The sequence below is a fragment of the Hippocampus comes genome, unplaced genomic scaffold (assembly GCF_001891065.2).
Source record: "Hippocampus comes isolate QL1 unplaced genomic scaffold, H_comes_QL1_v1.1 scaffold381, whole genome shotgun sequence".
Taxonomy (NCBI): domain Eukaryota; kingdom Metazoa; phylum Chordata; class Actinopteri; order Syngnathiformes; family Syngnathidae; genus Hippocampus; species Hippocampus comes.
The window spans coordinates 936,938-956,394 of NW_017805016.1; the positions used below are offsets into that span (position 1 = coordinate 936,938).

The 19,457-nt window shown below is 41.7% G+C and overlaps 1 protein-coding gene across 2 annotated transcripts; it reads left to right on the plus strand.

Moving 5' to 3' along the window:
* The first annotated feature begins 2,698 nt into the window (after positions 1–2,698).
* vegfba (vascular endothelial growth factor Ba) lies at positions 2,699–19,457 on the plus strand. Of its 2 annotated transcripts, XM_019863376.1 has the most exons (9): positions 2,702–3,515; positions 3,610–3,719; positions 8,948–8,999; positions 9,077–9,273; positions 9,368–9,441; positions 10,173–10,208; positions 12,124–12,195; positions 15,864–16,043; positions 16,769–19,457. In XM_019863376.1, exons 2-9 carry the CDS (start codon positions 3,642–3,644, stop codon positions 16,788–16,790), a joined length of 711 nt encoding a protein of 236 aa, XP_019718935.1. In that variant the 5' UTR covers positions 2,702–3,515; positions 3,610–3,641; the 3' UTR covers positions 16,791–19,457. The 2 variants fall into 2 exon arrangements, with proteins under 2 accessions (XP_019718936.1, XP_019718935.1); XM_019863377.1 differs by having other exon boundaries at positions 2,699–3,719; positions 8,948–8,990.

The following is a 19,457-nucleotide window of genomic DNA, read 5'->3' on the forward strand; positions in this document are numbered from 1 at the left end:
TATTGGGTTGGTTTTTTTTTTTCCAATGGGTTGGTTTTTTTTTTTTTTTTTTTTTTTTTTTTTTTAATGATACAACATACCTATAATTTTTGTACAATATTTTGTGGACCCCCGAACTGCGGTTCACAGACCACCTAGGGCATGGTGACCCCAGTTTGAGAACCACTGCTTGACAGAATGTTTTCTTGTGTTTTTTGTCACCTGGAGGCCCGGAGCTGAGATGTACAAGATAATGTTCTCCTCCCCACACAGCATACACACACTCACCCACCCTCATGTATGCTGTGATAACCCAAACACACCACCGTGATGGCGACTCCACTGTGACACACACACACACACACACACACACACCCACTTATCACTCAATTTTTCGGGTGTCAAATCATGTTTCAGCACCACACATTCCTCTACGCCATCATACAGGAAAAATGATAAATATCTCAGTATCGCAGGTAAATTAGTGACTTGGTTTATTAAGGGGCTGCATGGTGGAGTAGTGGTTGGCATGTCTGCCTCACAATTGAGAGATCCTGAATTTGAATCTCTGCTTTCTCTTGTGTTCCTTCCTGCTTCCTTCCTACATTCCCAAAATACGAGCGTTACCTTCACTGAAGACTCGTTATCCTTTTAGTAGTGTCTGAATGCTTGTTTGTACCCTGTGATTGGCTGGTGACCCCGCCCTTGCCCAAAGGCGGCTGTGATAGGCTCCAGTTCACTGGCCACCCTAATGAGGACAAGCGCTACAGAAAATGGATGGTTGGTTTTATTAAGGTCGCAACCGAGCATGAAACGAAAAGCTCTTCAGTGAGCCATAAAGCCGGCTGCTTTCCCTTTATTTATGCCTTTGGATTCTTGAGCTTGATATAAAGTGAAAATGGTGTTTGGTTTTATTTGACACTCTAGGCAAATGAACGTCAGGCCAATTAAGCTTACCCTATAAATTACACCATTCATCTCTTTGTGAATCACATCCAATAAAGCTTTTTATAGGGTGGCTCTGGTACTGCAGTCTATAGCCACCTGAGGCGAGAGCTGACATTTTCACAAATTTCATTATGTAATTGTAGGAAGTAATGTCATGCTGAATTTCAGAGCTCAAATGTGTCTTCGCTCACTTGGCCTCAGAGGTTGTCAATCACATTTGTCTACAATGAAAGGGTTACTTGAAACGCTCAGTTTGGCGCCATTCACTGTCTGGGTTATAGTTTATGGTCAGTTTAAATTAATGGTCACTGATTTTCTTGAAAGTGGACAATTTAAAGGGGTGGAAAGGGGTGAAAGTGGACAATTTAAAGGGTTTATGTCAATCATGTGAAACATGATTCACATATGTTGTCATTAATTCACTTTTTAAATCAGGTAAATATAAAGGCGCCCTGAGATATGAGTTTAGTTGGTTCCTTGACCATATTCGAAATTCACAGCTTAAAAAAAAAAAAACACTCAATTTTTCTTTGTATGAGGAAAACCGTCTCAGAATATCCACTTAATAAAACTTATAGCAATAACATACAGAAAGTCAAGGATGAAACAGTTTGTGCATTATGAATTCATTGCGACACTTTCTGACGTTTGCAACTTGCCCACCAAGGGGCAATATAATACAGTCATGAAGACACAAATGAAGACTTTACCACTACTAAGTGACTCAATAACCTTAACATTCTTCGTTTTTTTTTTGCAGAGGATAAAGAATATATGCCTGTAAGTAATGTTATGTTGGTTACGTTCAAATATCTGTTGCTTGTAGAGTTATTTTAAATGAAATTCATTAGTCCATCTATGGCACAGGTGTCAAACTCAAGGCCCGGGGGCCAGACCTGGCCCGCCACATCATTTTATGTGGCCCGCGAAAGCAAATCAAAGATGTCAGCTTTCATGATGCTTGCTGAAAATCTCTACCAAAATTTCAAATTCTCATTTGTAATAAATAAGAGTGATACTGTCAGCCTTTTCTTGTTACCAAACCCCTTATTACAGTAACTTTAACAATAGGTGAATAATCCGTTATTCTTGACTTCTTTATATGGTTTCAGTCATAACGGCCCTCCAAGGGAAACTGTAACCAAAACTAGGCCCGCAACAAAAAATAGTTTGGCACTCCTGATCGATGGCATTTTGCGTTAGCATTAAGCTAAGGAGACTTTTCTAAGGCAAAGCTGTGCTTTGATTTCCTATACAGTATAATGTACTGTTTTCGGCAAAACATGGCAGGCTCCTGCATAGGGGAGGTGTGCCCTATGTAATACAGTATAATTAAAGATTACTTCACCTAAGATTGTATGGAAAAAATGCTATGCTATGATCGAACATATATGTTACATATTGAAATAAATAGTGGGTTTTTGAAGTTTGAAAAATCGATACATTTTTACACACAGTCCCTTTTGTTCTCATGTGTTGTATTTCATTAAAAGGTCTCTGATATTCAAATGTGGTACAAAATCACACCGTTTTGGTGGGACAATGCTGTTTTCATATAAATGTCAAGTATGCATGGTCTTTGTAACCAGTGACTTCAAACTATTTTTCACCCCACCCTCCAAAAATATAATCATTTTATTCAATAGCTATCTTTTTTTAATAGCGTTTTTGTACTGATCTCGGTGAATCGTTGCTTGAGTTACCCCAAATCAAAACACATGGTTTGAAAGTAGTAAATAGTTAAGCATTGTGGCTCCGAAAAGAGGGGAAAAGAATGACAGAGGACATGACCTCTGTGGCAACTTTGGCCGCGTTCCCCTTTGGCGAGGGGCCCCATGCATACATACATGCAACCCCCCTGTGACCTCTGCCGTGGGGCTACTCGTACCGCACTAGCACCTGTATTCAGTGCGCCTGCCTGCCGGTCCCGTTTTGGAAAAAAAAAAAAGTTGCAATGCTCCAGCTTCCGCTGTGTGCGTCTCAAGGGCAAAAAGGGAAAACGAGCTGGCCAACCACAACAAATGAGCACTGACTGCTCTGCTCTGCTCCTAATACATTCTCCCCCCCCCCCCACCACCACCTTTTTACCCCCTTTTTTTAATTTTGAGCGGACAAACCTCACCACTTGTACTACAGTTGGACATGTCCGTTTCTTAGCATTATTGTTATTTTTAAAGAAGATTTCAAAGCGGTGGCTTGCTCCGCGGCGGCGACAGCATGGCCACAATGTGACCGAGCTTGGAGCGCCATATGCGGCACCGTGTTCCCACTCCCTCCCGCCCCTTCTTCGTCATGCGGTGGATCACCGCACGATCCAGCATCCTCTTCAATAGATTTTTAAATCTTTTCCAGTCGACCTCAATGGAGGATTTGGCGACGGAAAGAAGACGACCTCTAAAATGAAAGCCAAACTTTCCTCAAGTCTCTTGATTATAATCACCATTTTGTGCCGATATGTTGGAGATTGGGAGGATTAAGAGAGGACTATCCACAAGAACATGAGAGTTGTACACCCCCGGATGAAGATGAAGATGCCACGGAGGATGGCGTTGCACGACCGGGAGGCTGGAGAGTGAACGCCGGCTTTGGTGCGTCTTTGCTCGGTCACGGAGAACACGGACACGCACATACAGAGAAGGACAGACATCTTTGGATGTAAATGATCCAAAATTATTATTGTAGTTGGCTGGCTCCATAGGACTCCCGTGGATACAATGGGGATTATGCTCCAAGTTATTCTAGGAATGTTTCAATTCCTACTGCTCACCACAATCCCAACGTCCCACGCCAAGGTAACGTATGGATGTGTGTGTGTGTGCGTGTGCGCGCGCACGCGTGCGTATGTGGACCATCTGACCTCTAAAGTGTCTTTGCAAGCATGTGTTATACTTAATGTGTTTGATAGTCACGGTGTGTTTCAATCCATTGTTTTTCTTTGCAAGTCATCCTGCTGCGGGGTCAATGACCACCTGTCACCTTAACTCCATATCTATCTATCTATCTATCTATCTATCTATCTATCTATCTATCTATCTATCTATCTATCTATCTATCTATCTAGCTATCTATCATTATTATTCATCTACAGTGTATCTATTTCGATCTCCTGTCTATCGAGCGTCATTGTATCTTATCTATCTGTCTAAAGATCTGTCGGTCTTAATCTGCACATATGTCTAGATATCAGTCCTTAAAATGTCTATAAATAAATCTCTATGTGTATCCAGCTATCTGTCGATACAAATCTATACATCTATTGGTTAATCTATCATCTACAAATCTATACATCCGTCAGTATACAGAGATATCTGTCGCTAAATCTATCTGTCTATAAATCAGTCTACAAGTCTGTCTACCTAGCCATGTGTCTATAGAAATCTATACATCTATCTGTGCCACTGTATTATTTATGACTCGGTCTATAGATCTATATTGGTATGACTACATACTGTCTGTATCTGGCTAGAAGTGTCTAGGGTACATATCTCTTGTCTGTACAGAAATCTATAATCTAGATATCTATATCTACCTACCAAATTTATCCACGTGCCTATCTGTCAAAATGAAGTGGAGTTCATCTTGAAGCCATTATAAGAACTGAATACACGCCTCTTCTTGGCTTTGGTTTATGGTGTTAGTTTAGCTGTTCATTAAGTGGGTGCCAACAGACGATATTCCTTCATTTCCCCCCATTCGGTCAATAAAGATAACGATCTGCTTATCTAGCCGCTCAGTGATAATATGTCATTGCCAAAAAAAGTGCTGTTTCTGACAAGCCAAAAGTGGTTCTAATTAACAGGCTATGTTTTCAAAAAAATTTAAAACTGTTTCAAAGAAAGCATAAAGACCATGGGTGGTGTTATCATTGTCGATTTTAAATGCAGTGTATTTGTTATTTTGATGTTTTTTTTTTTTTTTTAGAGATTACGACCCGTGTCAGTCACTGGGTGATTGTAACACGTGAAGTCATCTTCACCTCACACTCACGAGCAAACTGACGACGTGTTTTCTTTATTTATGTCTGGAGAACTCTATCAGGAACACTCAGTGCTGGGAGCCGCGCAGGGAGACGGGCCTGACTCTATACTGAATGTTTTACTCATTCATGACGCCAGACGCTACAAGGCTTGGCCTTGATTCTTTTTAAAATCCTTCCAAGACAGCTGCGTGGTCACTTGTTGCTAGGCAGAGTTCGTTGGGCTCATTTCCAACTGCCCCATTAAAAAAAAAATACAAATGTCGGTACTGTACATTCTATCTGTACGTTCAAGTTGGTGCTGTTCCATTTCAGGACCTGCAGATGGGGATAATGTACATTTAAAACTATCAAAATAAATCAGGAAGATAGAAAAGCGCCATCAGAATGCGTCGAATGATGCTAACAACTGCACTAGGTGCTTTTGTGTGATGACATAACTAGGCAGAGTTAATAGGACCCATTCCTGACTGCCCCCATAGGCCAATGAAGGACAAAACTAGGCCTTGTAGATGGCGACAATTGGAACGGAATGCTAAAAAAAAAACAAACAAAAAAAAAAACATGCTAACCACAGAGCGAGGCACTTCTTTTACGAAGAGCCACCACTTGATCGCTCTCCATGTACATTCAGGCTGATGCTGTTCCTCTTTACGGCCTGTAGATGGTGATAATGTGCCTGTCAAACTGTCAAAACAAATCAAGAAATCCAAAATGTAAATTTTGAGTGCTAAAAATGAGGCTAACCACAGCGCTAGCTGCTTGTAGCTGCCGCCTTTCCCTGGCCTGTCTGCACTCCCGCTGCCGTACGTTCGTCTATGTGCCCTGCGATTGGCTGACACCCAGTTCAGGGTGTATTGCACTGACTGTCCAAGACAGCTGGCATAGACTCCACCATGCCCGTGACCCTTGCGAGAATAGGCGGATTAGAAAATGGATGGATGGATGGATATACATAATTAGAAAATAATTACTGACAACAATAATGATAATGGTATTAATAACAGTAAATAGCTTAAATGGCATCCTTAAATACATAAATAATAACTACAAAAATAATTGAAAATATATATGAATATAAATTCATGTGACCATAAATAATATATCATAGAAATAATACAATAAACAAATATGAATTTATAACATGAAAAAATGAATACTTAAATTAAATGAAAGGCAAAATTCACTTTTTATAGATAATATTTTACCAGTCTGAGTGTGCCAACAAAATGTGTGTTTGTTTGCACTTGAACATGGTCACCTTGGTGGCAAATGGCTTTAAAAACGAACAAACAAACAAAAAACAGAAGGAGTAGAGCTACATACTGTATTCATATTATGAATATGAATGAATGTGTTTGACTTGCTTTTGGGGCTCATTTGAAGTTGTGTGCGTGTGTTTGTGACGTGTGTGCATCTGTGTGTGTATAAAGAGGGGTGGAACTGTTTAAAAGAGACCGACTGAACAAAGTCTACATTCCCTTGCGAGTGGCCTTGGTCTCACACACACACACACACACACACACACACACACACACACACACACACACACACACACACACACACACACACACACACACACAGGCGGTTTGCTGAGAGGAAGAAGCCGTGTGTGAGTGTGTGTACGGTGGATCCGGAAAGTATTCAGAGCTCTTAATTTTTTCCACATATGTTATCTTAAATGGACTCAGGGAAACCGCAGATTGCAAATATTTGACACTCCCTTCTAACTGCCTTTAAAAAAAAGTTGTAGTAATAGGCGAGGGATCAGGTTAAAAAACAAACCACACACGCACACACACACACACACACACACACACACAGGCGGTTATTGGACTTTTGTATTTTGTGTGTATTGTGGTCCCTTCAGATCCATTAAACTTGTATACTAAAATATGTGTCAAGGTTAATAATTTTCCATCTTTCAATGAATGAAAGTCAATGTGACCCAAGTAGATGGACACACATTTTCGAAAGTCATTTTTCCCATGGGAAATAGAAATAATCTGTTGGATGGTCATATTTTTGCCCTCATAAACATGCATGTTATCATTTGTAAAACCTATACGAACTTACAAATAAAGTAAACGGTGTTGATTTCGATTTCTATAAACGTAACTTGGAGACAAAAGTCAAAGGCGGATCTATAACAAGTGATGATGATGCGTGTTCAAAAATGACAAAAGTCGGAAAATGACAATGACGCCTAAATCACTTGCTTGTGTCTGGGTGTGCAGCTCCTCCTCAAACCTCCTCTTGCAAGCACAATGAATATATATTTAACTCCGTCAACCATGCCACGCAACGTAAAACCCTTTTTGCAAGTCTTCAATTAGAAATGAATGAACTGCAATTGCCAAACTGGAATGGCAAACTCTTGTAATCATTAACTTCAGAATTATTATCGTTGGCCGCACGTTCACAGACTTAAATATGTATTCATTGTGCTCGTGAAAGGCGCTTCAAAGAGACGCTTGAGACATAAGACTTTAAAAATGCAACATAAACATAATTAAAGGTGCATTTTTGGATTGAAAAAATACTTTTTTTGTGAAGTGATCGAGTGATCTTTCGGCCACACAAGCTGCAGCATGTGCCCTTGTAAAAATGTGTTTCTTGCCTATTGAACTCCTAATCCCAGTGGCACCGACTCTCACTCTCTGCCCCTCATGAGAGACTTTGCAGTGGGTGGGCGGGCGAAGGGGGCAAAGGTAGCAACTCCAGATCAGCAACACTACCAAACTTTTCCACAACAAATATTTTTCGTCATGTCAGCTCATCTAATGACGGACACGTTTACGGCGGGAGGCCCCAATCTGGCGGCCTCCATCCTTTGATTTTGGTCGTAACTTACTTCTCATGTTCAAAAGGAGCCGCGGGGCGAAATAAGCGGCGCTATCTAACAGGAAATTCTTTCATCATTCCAAGACTTCTTTTAAAACACCAGCACACTCCACATTGCCTGAAGTACACTTTATTTGAGAGCAGTTCAAATGAGCGCTGTTGATTGACAGGTCTGAATTATTGGAGAAATCAGGTAACGGAAAACTGTGTGAGTAAATAACGACAAGAGGACGATGTATGGTTATGTACCTTTGTTCACTTTCTTGGAGTGCTTTTTTATTCATCTTTAAAGCAGTTGAAATCATAGTAATATGTTTTGGTTGATGGCAATGATGATCAATATCATTTTTGTGACCTGGATCGCATCCCAGCTGACTTAGTATAGGCGTCGAACACACTGGCCTGGTCGCCAGTCAATCTCAGGGCACATGTCATAAAAAGTCTACTAGAACATCTGAAATTTATTTGGGGTCAATCAGCGTTTTTTTTTAACCCAGTTATAAGTAGGTGTGCACACTTATGCAACCTCATTATCGCAGCTTTCGCTCTTGAAATTTTTAAAAATTCAATTGGTATAGTGGAAAAAAGTTCTGAAATTATGTATCTAGTTGTAATTTCTTAATTTCATAAAAATGGTCATTTGAACAGGGGTGTGTAGACTTTTTCTATTCACTGTACCGCTCACTGATAGGAACGTTAGCCAAATATCAACTGATATGATTTCGACGTCTCACGTGAATCACTCACTTGCATATTGAGTTCATCTTTTTAGCTCCTTTGGTTAGCACATTTACAGTAAGCCTGTCAAACTGCATCATCTGATGCAGGAATCATCCATCCAAATTTATATAAAACTCATGTGCATTAGGAACAGAGCTGAACTGGAGCCTAATCACAGCTTATGTTGACGAGAGGTTTGCTGGGCACAAAACAGTCAGGAAAAGCCTACTCAAACAGCTAAAATGTATTTGGGGTTAATCAAAGGCATTTTAAACTGTGGCAGTTGTGTGCAAACTCCCAGTTAGCATGAGGCTGAATAGGTTTGGCTAATTCTGCGGTCTGTACACAGTCACATTCCCAATTAATAGAGGGTGTGTACACTTATGCAACCAGATGATCTCAGTTGTTTACCAATACTTTTATTTCTTCTTCTCAAAACGACCTCTTTGACTTTTTTTCACCCTCTCTCTCACCCACCAGCTGGCTCACTGGCATCCAACTGACACGTCCAAATCCAGAGAAGGTCGAGAAGGTAAGTTGCCACTTCCTGACAAAATTGTCCGCCATCATCCACTCTGTGGTGTAACTGAGACTTGCGTTCTCACTCAGTGCGACGGTGGTTGGAGGTGTACTCCCGCAGTGGCTGCGAGCCCCGAGAGACCTTGGTGGAGGTCTGGCGGGAGTTGCCGGGGGAAACGCACCACCTTTTCGTGCCCTCCTGCGTAGCGGTGAGGAGGTGCGGTGGATGCTGCGCCGACGAGGCCATGGAGTGCGTGCCCTCGCTCACGCACAAGCTCACCATGGAGGTACACACACGCACGCACGCACACCAATATTCAACACATCCATGTTGTGAGATGGAAAGCTGGCCTTCATGTGTTTTGTTTTGTGTGTGTGTAGCTGATGAGGACTTCCTTTATGAAACATGAGCTGATTCAGCTGACTTTTGTGGAACACAGCCAGTGTGAGTGCAGGTAAGAAACACACACACACACACACACACACACACACACACACACACACACACACACCCACACACACACACACACACACACACACACACACACGCACACAATTTTTTTTTATGATTCACTGGTATAGGTACCCGAATCAATCCAAATCTAAATGATATCGATGCCAATATGAGTACTGATACTGATGGATACCAGTGTAATATGGTTAGTTTGGTTTCAGTTCTAACATTTTGTACTGTATTTTAACTGTTTGGTTTTTAGGTTTCTAGGCCATTAAAGAACAGTGTTGAAAAGGAGATTTTTTAAATTTTTTTATTCCTAATGATAGATTTTTGTTTAGATTTTTTGTGTGTGAAAATGAAGTAGATTTTTTTTTTTATTAATTTCAGAAAACAACCTGAAAGACAATCACCCAATGATTTAAATTGTATTGAAAGTTCTGTATTGTACTTTCTGAACCCCAACAATATTTTGTTCAATATGCTTCAGAAAAACAATCTAGTCATGATTGGGAAGAGGGAAAATTAATTTGTGTTACTGTTCTATTGTATCTGAACAAAAATGTCTTATCGTGATTATACGTAATTTATGTTTACCAAACAAACGTTGCCCAAATTCTCACCTACGAGAAGAACAATGAAAAGGTTATGAAAGTTGACTTTGTAGCTCCTCTTACTATAGCACAATGAATACATATTTAAGTCCATCAACTGCATCATATCTATTTGCAGGTTAAAAGAACAGCTCCGGCTGACACCAACGACAAGGTATCGTCATTTGCTCTATTTTGGACTTTTTATATCATCAACAATATTTTGAGCTCTGTAGGTAGTCTTCACAACGTATCTCAAAAAACAATATTAAGATTTGAAAATAAAATACGTGCAAGTTTAATCATATGAACGCATTCCTTGTCTGAGGAGCAAAGCGTGTTTAGATTTGGAAACAGCCTGCAGCCTAAAAAGACTGTCATATTTACATCGCCCCTCTTCCTGTTTGGATACGGACATAAATACAGAGTTCCAATCTATTAGTGTGTGCTGTATGTGTGTATACGTTTGTTTAATGACTCAGTAAGGTTTTATGCGCGTGGGTGCTTTGGCTATACAATGACTAGACCAACCTGCACGATGTCATACATCTGTAACAACGTGTACAAGTTCAACCTGTGTTTGAAATTTGTTTCTCCTGTGTAATGTCCCTCATCGAGTTAGCATCTGCGTGACTCCCTCTCAGCATCCCCTGGGGCGACCCGCATCCTGTTGTCACCATAGTAATGATTTTTATCTGGCCCGCCATGTGCGCACACTCACTGGTAATGATGGAGCACAGTCACGCATCCGCCCCGCCGTCGTCATCATCCTTGTACGTCTATTAAATGGACGACAACAAAACGGGACATTAGGAACCTGATGATGTGCCAGCCGTGCAGCTAAATGAGCCCATCATAATTTGAGCTTGTTAAAAAGAAAGAGGCCAAGAATACATTTTGAAGGCGGTGGATGTTTAGATTTTCAACCATGTGAATCCGTTACAGGACATTTTAATATTCTAAACATTCATACCAGTGTAAAAAAAAAAAAGCGGTTTTATATTTACATACATAGCCTGTTTTTTGGGGTTTTTTTTACATTCTTAAGGGTCAAGATTAAAAATAAGTTAACCATCATTCGTATTGAGATTTTTTTTTTTAAACATCTTGACAGTCATACATGACGAGGACAACATGGGTAAGTGTGAGCCTAGTGCTCTTGTAATGTGTATGTGGTGTACTGGAGATGACCAAAGCAGCATATTTTGGTTGAATGTTGAAGTGATACCTGACTCGGTAGAACTCCTAAACGCATCTCAACTCAGTTCCATTTAAAGCGCATTTTAAAAACAGCTGCAGTTGATACAAAGTACATAAATGAAAATCAGACATTGCAGAAGATGATTTCAAAACAATACAATTAAATAGGAAACTAAAATAACGGCTCGAGTCTCATACTGTGTTAAACGTCGAGGAATAAAAATGTATTTCAAGGCAGGCTTTAAAAATGTGCAGCCAAGGATTTGGTCTTAAATACGCACCAGGAGGACATTCCATAATTTGGGACCAGCGAAAGAATTAGCCGTTTCCCCTCTGAGCTACCGCTTGGACTTCAGTACCTCCAGGAACTGCCGATCAGCTGACCTGAGGCACCCAGCAAGAGGGTAAGGTTGAAGCAGCACAGGGAGCAAAGACAATATCAAAATGTATTTAAAAAAAAATAAAAATAAAAAAATTAAAAAAAAACGCATAGCAAGTAGAATCTTAAAATGAACTAGGAGAGGTGAACCAGAATAGGAGACATGCGCTCCAACTTTCATATCCCAGTTAAGAGACAAGCAGTAGCATTTTGAACCAAATCAGGACATTTGAGAGGAGACTGGTTGATTCTAAAGTGCATAACATCCATCCATTATTTTCGGATCTGCTCAATGTGATTAATTAAACTGGAAAAATAAAATCAAATGTAGCGTGGTTCTGTCACAATAATTGTCAGCATCTCTGCCTTCAAAATGTTCCTGAAATAACCCAAGAAATCAAAACTTTTCAATTGAGGCCTTTTTGGGGTTCTTTTACTGGCAAAATGAACGACACAGGGTCCTGTCTCTGTTACTAAAACTAAGAATTTTCTCATCTTTTGTCATTTTCAGGCCCTATCACGAGCCAACAAGAGTCAAGAAAAAGGGCCGAGGAAGTAAGACAGTTGGAGGCATCCGAAATGCGTAGGTTCAGATCATATATCCATCATTCCATCCATTTTCTGTCACCGATCACAGATGACTTTCGGGTGAGAGGTGGAGTGTATCAGGCACTGGTTGCTGGCCAATCGCAGGGTGCAAATAGCACCCCTAAGTACAAGTTAGAAACTTCAATGGTCCTAATGTGGATGTCTTTGGAATGTGGGAGGAAGGTACCCGGAGAAGACTTTTACCCTCAAGATTGGAACCCAGACACCAAGAAGTGTGAGGCAGATATGCTAACCGCTCGTCCATCTTCATCCAAACGTCATCCTATTTCATTTCAAATATTTTCCCTTTGGGAATGGAGTTTTTATATGCAGCGCGTATTCAAACAGCTCCCCTTTGCGTGTGTTTGGATGAGGGGTTATCTGGTCTTCGTTATTTGACACAGTTATTTGGACTATTTCTTTTACAGCCGCATTAGTCAAGGTCTGACACACACCCACACACAATCACACGCATGCACACACAAGTTCGCTCACCTCTGTGTGATACTCGCGACTCAAAGAGATCTTTGTGGTCGCGAATATACAGTCGGGATGAACAGAATGTGTCTTTGTGGCCCACATTTAACACTCCACAGCACCCCGGGCGGTTCAAAGGAGGACAATAAATAACAGTGGAAAATGGAGGATGATATTAGTTTCGTTTATTTGTCAAGGACTATGTATGGAAAATATGAAATAAAGTCACTGATGGTCCCTGTGGCAGGTAGGAAACAAAATGAAGAAAATAGTAGCAAAGTTAAGTTGAAAGGGATTTGGTATTGCAAACCTGATATGTATATATGACACATTTATACTCACATGAAGTATATTAGTATATTTACTCACATCCAGATTACATTAGTCACACCTCTATACAGTAGCGTTCCCCCGCTATATCACGGTTCCGCTGTATCGCAGAAATCCGCGATTTACAGCAATTTTGGGAAAGGTGAGCTGCAGACGTATTTTTTTTTAGCCACTTCGTGAACGCTGAGAGAACAGCCGCGCAGGGCCACAGCTCCCACCCAGACCTTCACGCGCATACTCGCTCACATCATGTGCCTCCCATCAGGCCCCTCCTCTTAAAGTCACATGTACACAACAATACTTACATAAACGGGCATTCACCGTACTAATATCAAGTATATTAGTTGCATAGGAAATGCAAATACAGTCATACCTTGGTTTTCAACCATAATCCATTCCAGAAGACTGTTCGAAAAGCGATTTGTTCGAAATCCGGAACTATTTTATTTGCCCATGATTAGGGGCTAATACACAATGCAGAAATAACATAACAGTCAGATTTGCGTAAATCACAACAAACACGTCTGCTCACAATGAACGCTACCTCGTGTAAGGAAGCCGAGAGGAGTCGAGTGGCATATTCGGGTTTGCTCAGTTTAGTCGAAAACTGGTTTTCGGTCGTAATCCGAGGCGTAAAAATTTAGAATTTTCTGGTCGTAATCCAATTTGGTCGATGACAGAGGCGTTTGAAAACCGAGGTTTGACTATCAGGTGGATCTAAGGAGTCACTGCTGATAATAGTAACACGTAGATAAACACGGTACAAAAATAAACAAAGCACTACTGACACGTACTTTGAAGAAAGAAAGACAAACAACCCCACATAAAGTTTTTCTAACACGTAAATTCTAACCAATGAGAAAGGAGGACAATAAGGAGGAATACTAGGAAAATGCCAGAGCTTACAAAAAATAGTGTGCTAAAAACAACCAAGTAGGAGCGGCAATCAACTTGCGAGTAAGACAGCAAACAGTAGCTCCCAGGGGGAAAAAAACACGGTGAAGAGCGAACTGACAGAAAAAAGAAAAACGCAAAAATAATCAGTAGATCATGTCATGATGGTCTTCGATTAAGTGGGTAACCTGTTCCATCCTTGTATGGAGTTCTACAAGCCCACAGTATAAACGGTGTGTATAGTCTGCGTCTTTCGTGACTGAATGTGCGATCGCAGCTCGACGGTGTGAAGTGTGTGGGAAGCCACCGTTTGAACACCAAGTACAATGAAAACCTTGTAGCACTGTGGCACGAGATTGACATGTGTGTTTAGCACCATGATTCCCATGACGGCATCCAGACCGTTTGGAGGGATAAAAGAATTAGCACACCTTTTGGCGGTCACTCATATCCGGGCCCCAGGGGGTCAGAGGGGGCTCCGTGTTGGGTGTGATGTCCCCTCACAACCCATCCATCACCTCCAACGGGCTTTATTCGAGCTCTAGCAGGGGTGAAATCTGTGTAATTTGCCCCCGAATGCCACCTTCTCTGTCGGTGCCAGCGGCAGGCGTGGTCACCGCGGCCCTGGACAAAGATGGCCTCTCTCTGCCTCATTAAGTATCTTCATTATCCGCCAGCCTCCTGGGAAGACGCAAATGGAGACGCTTTTCTCATCGACCAGACTGGAAACTATGACCACTGAGGGGATGAGCATGAGAAGGAAACAGGATTCATGGCAAAGATTTCACTGTAGATGTTTCATTTTTAGCCGCAGGAAGAATCAGGGCCTGGAAAGCGATAAACAGTTTGACAGACAGGGAATTTCAAAAGTCACAATACACTTCCTTTTAAATATTTCGTTTCAGTTATTCTTTGGAAAGATGCGAGATGCATCAGTGTCTGACAGCTTATGTTTTAGCAAAACTACCTCCTGGGAAGAAGTTTTTATGTCCCCCGACTGCAGTTCAGCTCCAGTTTGAGGACCTGCACCCTGCTCCAATGCGAGGTACAGGTTTCTCGAAAAAAGGCTCTGTTTTTGATAAACCACCCAGATGAGAACACCAAACTCTTAGATCTTTTGTGTGAACTGTGAAACTCGGCATCATCAAAAGCTTGATTTGGCAGATGATGCCAGGAGCGACTTCAGGTTGTTCTGTATTGTAATCTTCCGCTCGAACCCTTTGAGCAACCTGACAGGCAAAGCTCTCCGAAGCATCTGCTGATTCGAGCTTTTGTTGATGCTGAATTCCAGTGCAGCCAGCCAGCTAGATGTTTCCTGGCTTTGTGCCCTGCTCTAGGAGTTTGGGGTTTTCATCACGGGTGGTAGTAGCAACCCTTCCACTGCGTCGTTGGACAAGAACAGATCCTGTCATGAGAAACATGCCATGGATAGCATAAATTGGACTACTCGTTGGAGCAGTGTGACGGTCCTGAACTCAATGTATGTGGGAATAATATCTTTACAAAGCCTTAATGATCAAATGCAGATGGCCCCTGTCCTAAGGATACCTGAAACCAAATAGGAAAACAGAAGTGTCTAGGGACATTTAGGACATTATTGGGAGTCACCTCCCATCGGTGCAAGTCACAAGTCAGTTTCAAGTCTCAAACTCCAGTCCCAAGTTACTGTGGCAAAGAACAAGCAATTCAGGTCAAGCCCCCACTGCATTTAAAGCAACTTGAGTCAAATCATTACTTGTATGAAGACCTCGCAGAAAGTGTTCATCCAAAATCTGCATTATTATCCTTGTTTAAGGTAGAATATGGATACAATTCCATTTGCGTGCAGCATAACAGCTAAATGTTGCTTCACCATGTTTGCTTTGAAGTCTGGCCTCCACTAATTGACCCTAGTCCGCAGACCTCCCATCAGCCTTTCTTTACGATTAATCTAATCATCCAACTGTTGTTTGTCCTCCGCAGGACTCCTGTTTTCTCCTTTTCCCCCACCAGCTCTCCTCCTCCGCCGACTTTGCGGCCATCTTGTCGGCCATGCAGAGGCAGAAAGTGGACGCTGGATACGGCCTCATGTCGATGTCTCTGCAGAATCACTGCTGAGAGCTGCCACCGAAAGCACCGGCAACTCGACCCGCATCGCTGCAGGTTGGTGCAAACTGCAGACACATACTGTATGTGCAATGAACCGCCGGCTGTTCGTGGTTCACTTTTTTTTTTTTCCTGCCACTCCAAAAATGAAGAAACTGCCACCCACTCGTGGGCTTGAACGCACAATCCTGTGATTAGGAGGATCATACTCTAAAAACTGCACACGTCAGGCTCGGTAGCATACTTGCTTTGTACATGTAGTCCCTTGAATATGAAAGATCTTCACTAGCTGCCAAGTCATGTATGGGCAAACTCAGCGTGGGGGCGGGATAATTTAAATCAGCCCTACTGTTGCGCCACAGTTCGGCAAAAATTCTGAATGGCTAACTCACAGGCACATTTTTTGGAAATAATTAGAGAAAAGATTTATATTGCTGTCACTGTGTGGACAATTTCATCAAGCGATCAAGAATGTGCAAGATTTTAGAAGCTGAATACTGTATTGTTAAACGTAAGTTTTGCAGCCAATCAAACTCATAATCAAACTCATTGCAGGTCTGCTTACCTTTTGGCTGTGGCATAATAGAAGGATTGATTGTTTCAGACAGTGTGCGCCGGGGGCTAATTGAAAGTACCACAGGATCTTCACCTTCTTAAACCCGGAAGTACGGAAAGTCTTGCTCACAAAAGCAGGCTAATGACGAAAGATTTCTACGGTTGTTTGATTCCACACTTTAAAAGCAGACCTCAGATTTTTTTTTTTCTTCTGTGTTCACTTTCAGGTGTGATGCCATGAGGACTTGACACATTCCCCTTCTCACCTCGTCCTCTCCACCCAAACCCGCCCAACGGAAGTATTATTAGCACACAGCCTGTATTAGCTTTTTCAAGTTAAGCCACCACTGTAGCACTCTACATGTACATCGTATGTGTGTGTGTGTGTGTGTGTGTGTGTGTGTGTGTGTGTGTGTGTGTGTGTGTGTGTGTGTGTGTGTGTGTGTGTCTCCACATGTACAGTACATAACGTGCGCAGACACGTCCATTCACTGAACACCTCATACAAGCGCAGGGACCACAGCGCTGATTTATGATTTATGGATAAACATTCCCCAGTAGACTACGGCTTTGCAGTTGCTTGAACACCGTTGGGACTATCATGGATGAAGTGGACCTCTTGAAACACTGAGACAGATTTTTTTCAGGTTCACATTGGGGCCAATGCTTGTGTGGAGAGTTAAAAAAAAACAAAAAACCTGCAATCAGATAAAAGGTGCAAACACAGTCAGGCATGGTGGACGGGACATAGTATACGCACATGCAATGGCACAGCCTATGTGTGTGTTTGGACCTATCGTCGTGCTGAATGTATCTGTGTGGTCTGGCTCTGAAAGACTCCAGATGGGTTATCCCTCGCCTAAAGCATATGAGCACGGGCGAGCCTTTTGCAGCATTTGTTTTAATTTGGGCCCTTTTGTCTCTTGTCTTTTCCATCGGATTGAAAGCGGACGCCTTTCGCCTCGCTTTGCCTCGCTTTTAGGCAGTGAGAAGAATGACAATAATGAGGTCTGGCGTCTGTCCACTGCTTTGCACAACACACACACACACACACACACACACACACACACACACACACACACACACACACACACATTCCCAGTGAAAGCAGGAGCGCAAATAGCACATACACACAAACAATGTGAAACGAATGCAGGAAGCCATAAGCTTTTTTTGTCTTTTCTATATATTACGTGCATTTTTTTTATTAAACAAGCCTCGATATTATGCATTTTTCTAATTTTATCACATTGCTTGAATGTCCCGTTTTGTTTGTCCACAATCTGTCCGCATAGTCAAGCCGGGTGGCCCAAATGTCTTGAGTCCAAATGGATATGTCTCACTCACACAAACCACAAAAGAGCAGTAATCGGTATGCATTAAAATAAGTTAATCACACAAAAAAAAAAGCAGTGAAAGGAAAAGGTGGGATCATGTCTTGTTCAGGGTATAACAGACCGCCGTTTACGGATGTTCTTTGGTATAAAAAGGACAAAGGAGGCCCCAAATGGGTTGTCAGTCAATGTGACAGGCCAAAGCTGGAGCTCTATACACATCACGCTCCAAAATCCGCAGCCGTATTGACGTGACGGACCAAAAGGCGGAGCTGTGTAGATTTTACGGACTAAAAGTCGGAGCTGTATTGAGATGACGGTCCAACAGCCGGAGCCAGATTGTTGTGACAGACCAAAACAGAAACCGTATAGACATGACAGACCATGACCAACGCTGTACTTGACGGTCAAAAGCCAGAGTCGGATTAATATGATGGGCCAAAACTGGAGCCGTATGGATGTTATGCACCAAAAGTTTCGAGTGCTGATTTTTTTTTTTTTTTTAAACAGGAACGTTTTTGTAGTCACAGTTTAGCCCTTTGCCTTCATTGAAAGTGTCAAAAGTACACAACCTAGCCTTGGGCACTCCGCCGTAAATGAATGACTGGGACTGCCTCAAGTAAAGACAAACTGCATGACAAATACCATATTTATACCTTTATGTCAAGTTAAAATCTCTGTCATTGCATCGATCACTACCTCTTTATCAGAACACATTAGTAACCTAACATTACATTCTTATCTTAACGCTTTTGCAAGTGTATTTATTAATAAGTACATGTTGGGTTTTTTTTGTTTTTCGTTTTTTTGGCTAACCTGACACCATGTGTTACGGAGGCCCCAGATATGAGATGGGGATTTTTTTTCTTGGCCACAAAATAATGCAACATGCGTACATTATGCCTATTTTGCGGCAAAACTATAATAATTCGTTGCCATGAAATACGGTCAATATAGTCTGCACATGAAATACAAATTTTTAAGCAAATGCACCGCACATTCGCTACGAATAGCAATGCAGCTATTTGAGACGTCGGTTGCATTTCCATTAAATCCCCAGAATGAGGCTAAGCTCGTTATATCAATTTGGAGGAAAGTGTTCGGAAATACACTCTGATACGCTAACACCACACTGCGACTGGGTGCGTTCAGAGAGGTGGAGCGTACTCCCCTCCCATCAATTTCAGAACACAGCCCATTTGCTAAGCCATAGGAGCTTGTGCTTGAACTGTTTCCATCCAAACTGTCTGATGCTCTGGGCATCAGACAGTGTCCCCAGTTGAAGCAGCTAATGCAAGCTCTGGCACTCTTTTTTTGGTGCACTCTGAATAACCGAACGGAACATTTGAACAATGCTCTGAGTTTCTGATTGGCTGGATTGAAGCATTGCACGCTTGGGGCATATTTCCGAGCGCACCCTAGATTTTCATCGTGCTTTTAAAATTTTGGTTTGACCTTTATTTTGCTGGTATTTTAAACTTCTATTGTTTTCCCATTATAATAAGACCGATCAGACCTATCAGAATGAGGCTAATGGTTTAGCTTTACTTTTTACTGAGTTAGCTGTAGCAGAACAAAAAAA

What these genes read in the sequence shown, in the direction of transcription:
- vegfba (XM_019863376.1), top strand. Translation starts at nt 3,642, where the DNA reads ATGGGGATTATGCTCCAAGTTATTCTAGGAATGTTTCAATTCCTACTG. An exon ending in ATCCAGAGAAGGTCGAGAAG is followed by an intron (nt 9,000 to 9,076) that starts GTAAGTTGCCAC and finishes GTTCTCACTCAG; the next exon opens with TGCGACGGTGGTTGGAGGTG. An exon ending in CTCGACCCGCATCGCTGCAG is followed by an intron (nt 16,044 to 16,768) that starts GTTGGTGCAAAC and finishes GTTCACTTTCAG; the next exon opens with GTGTGATGCCATGAGGACTT.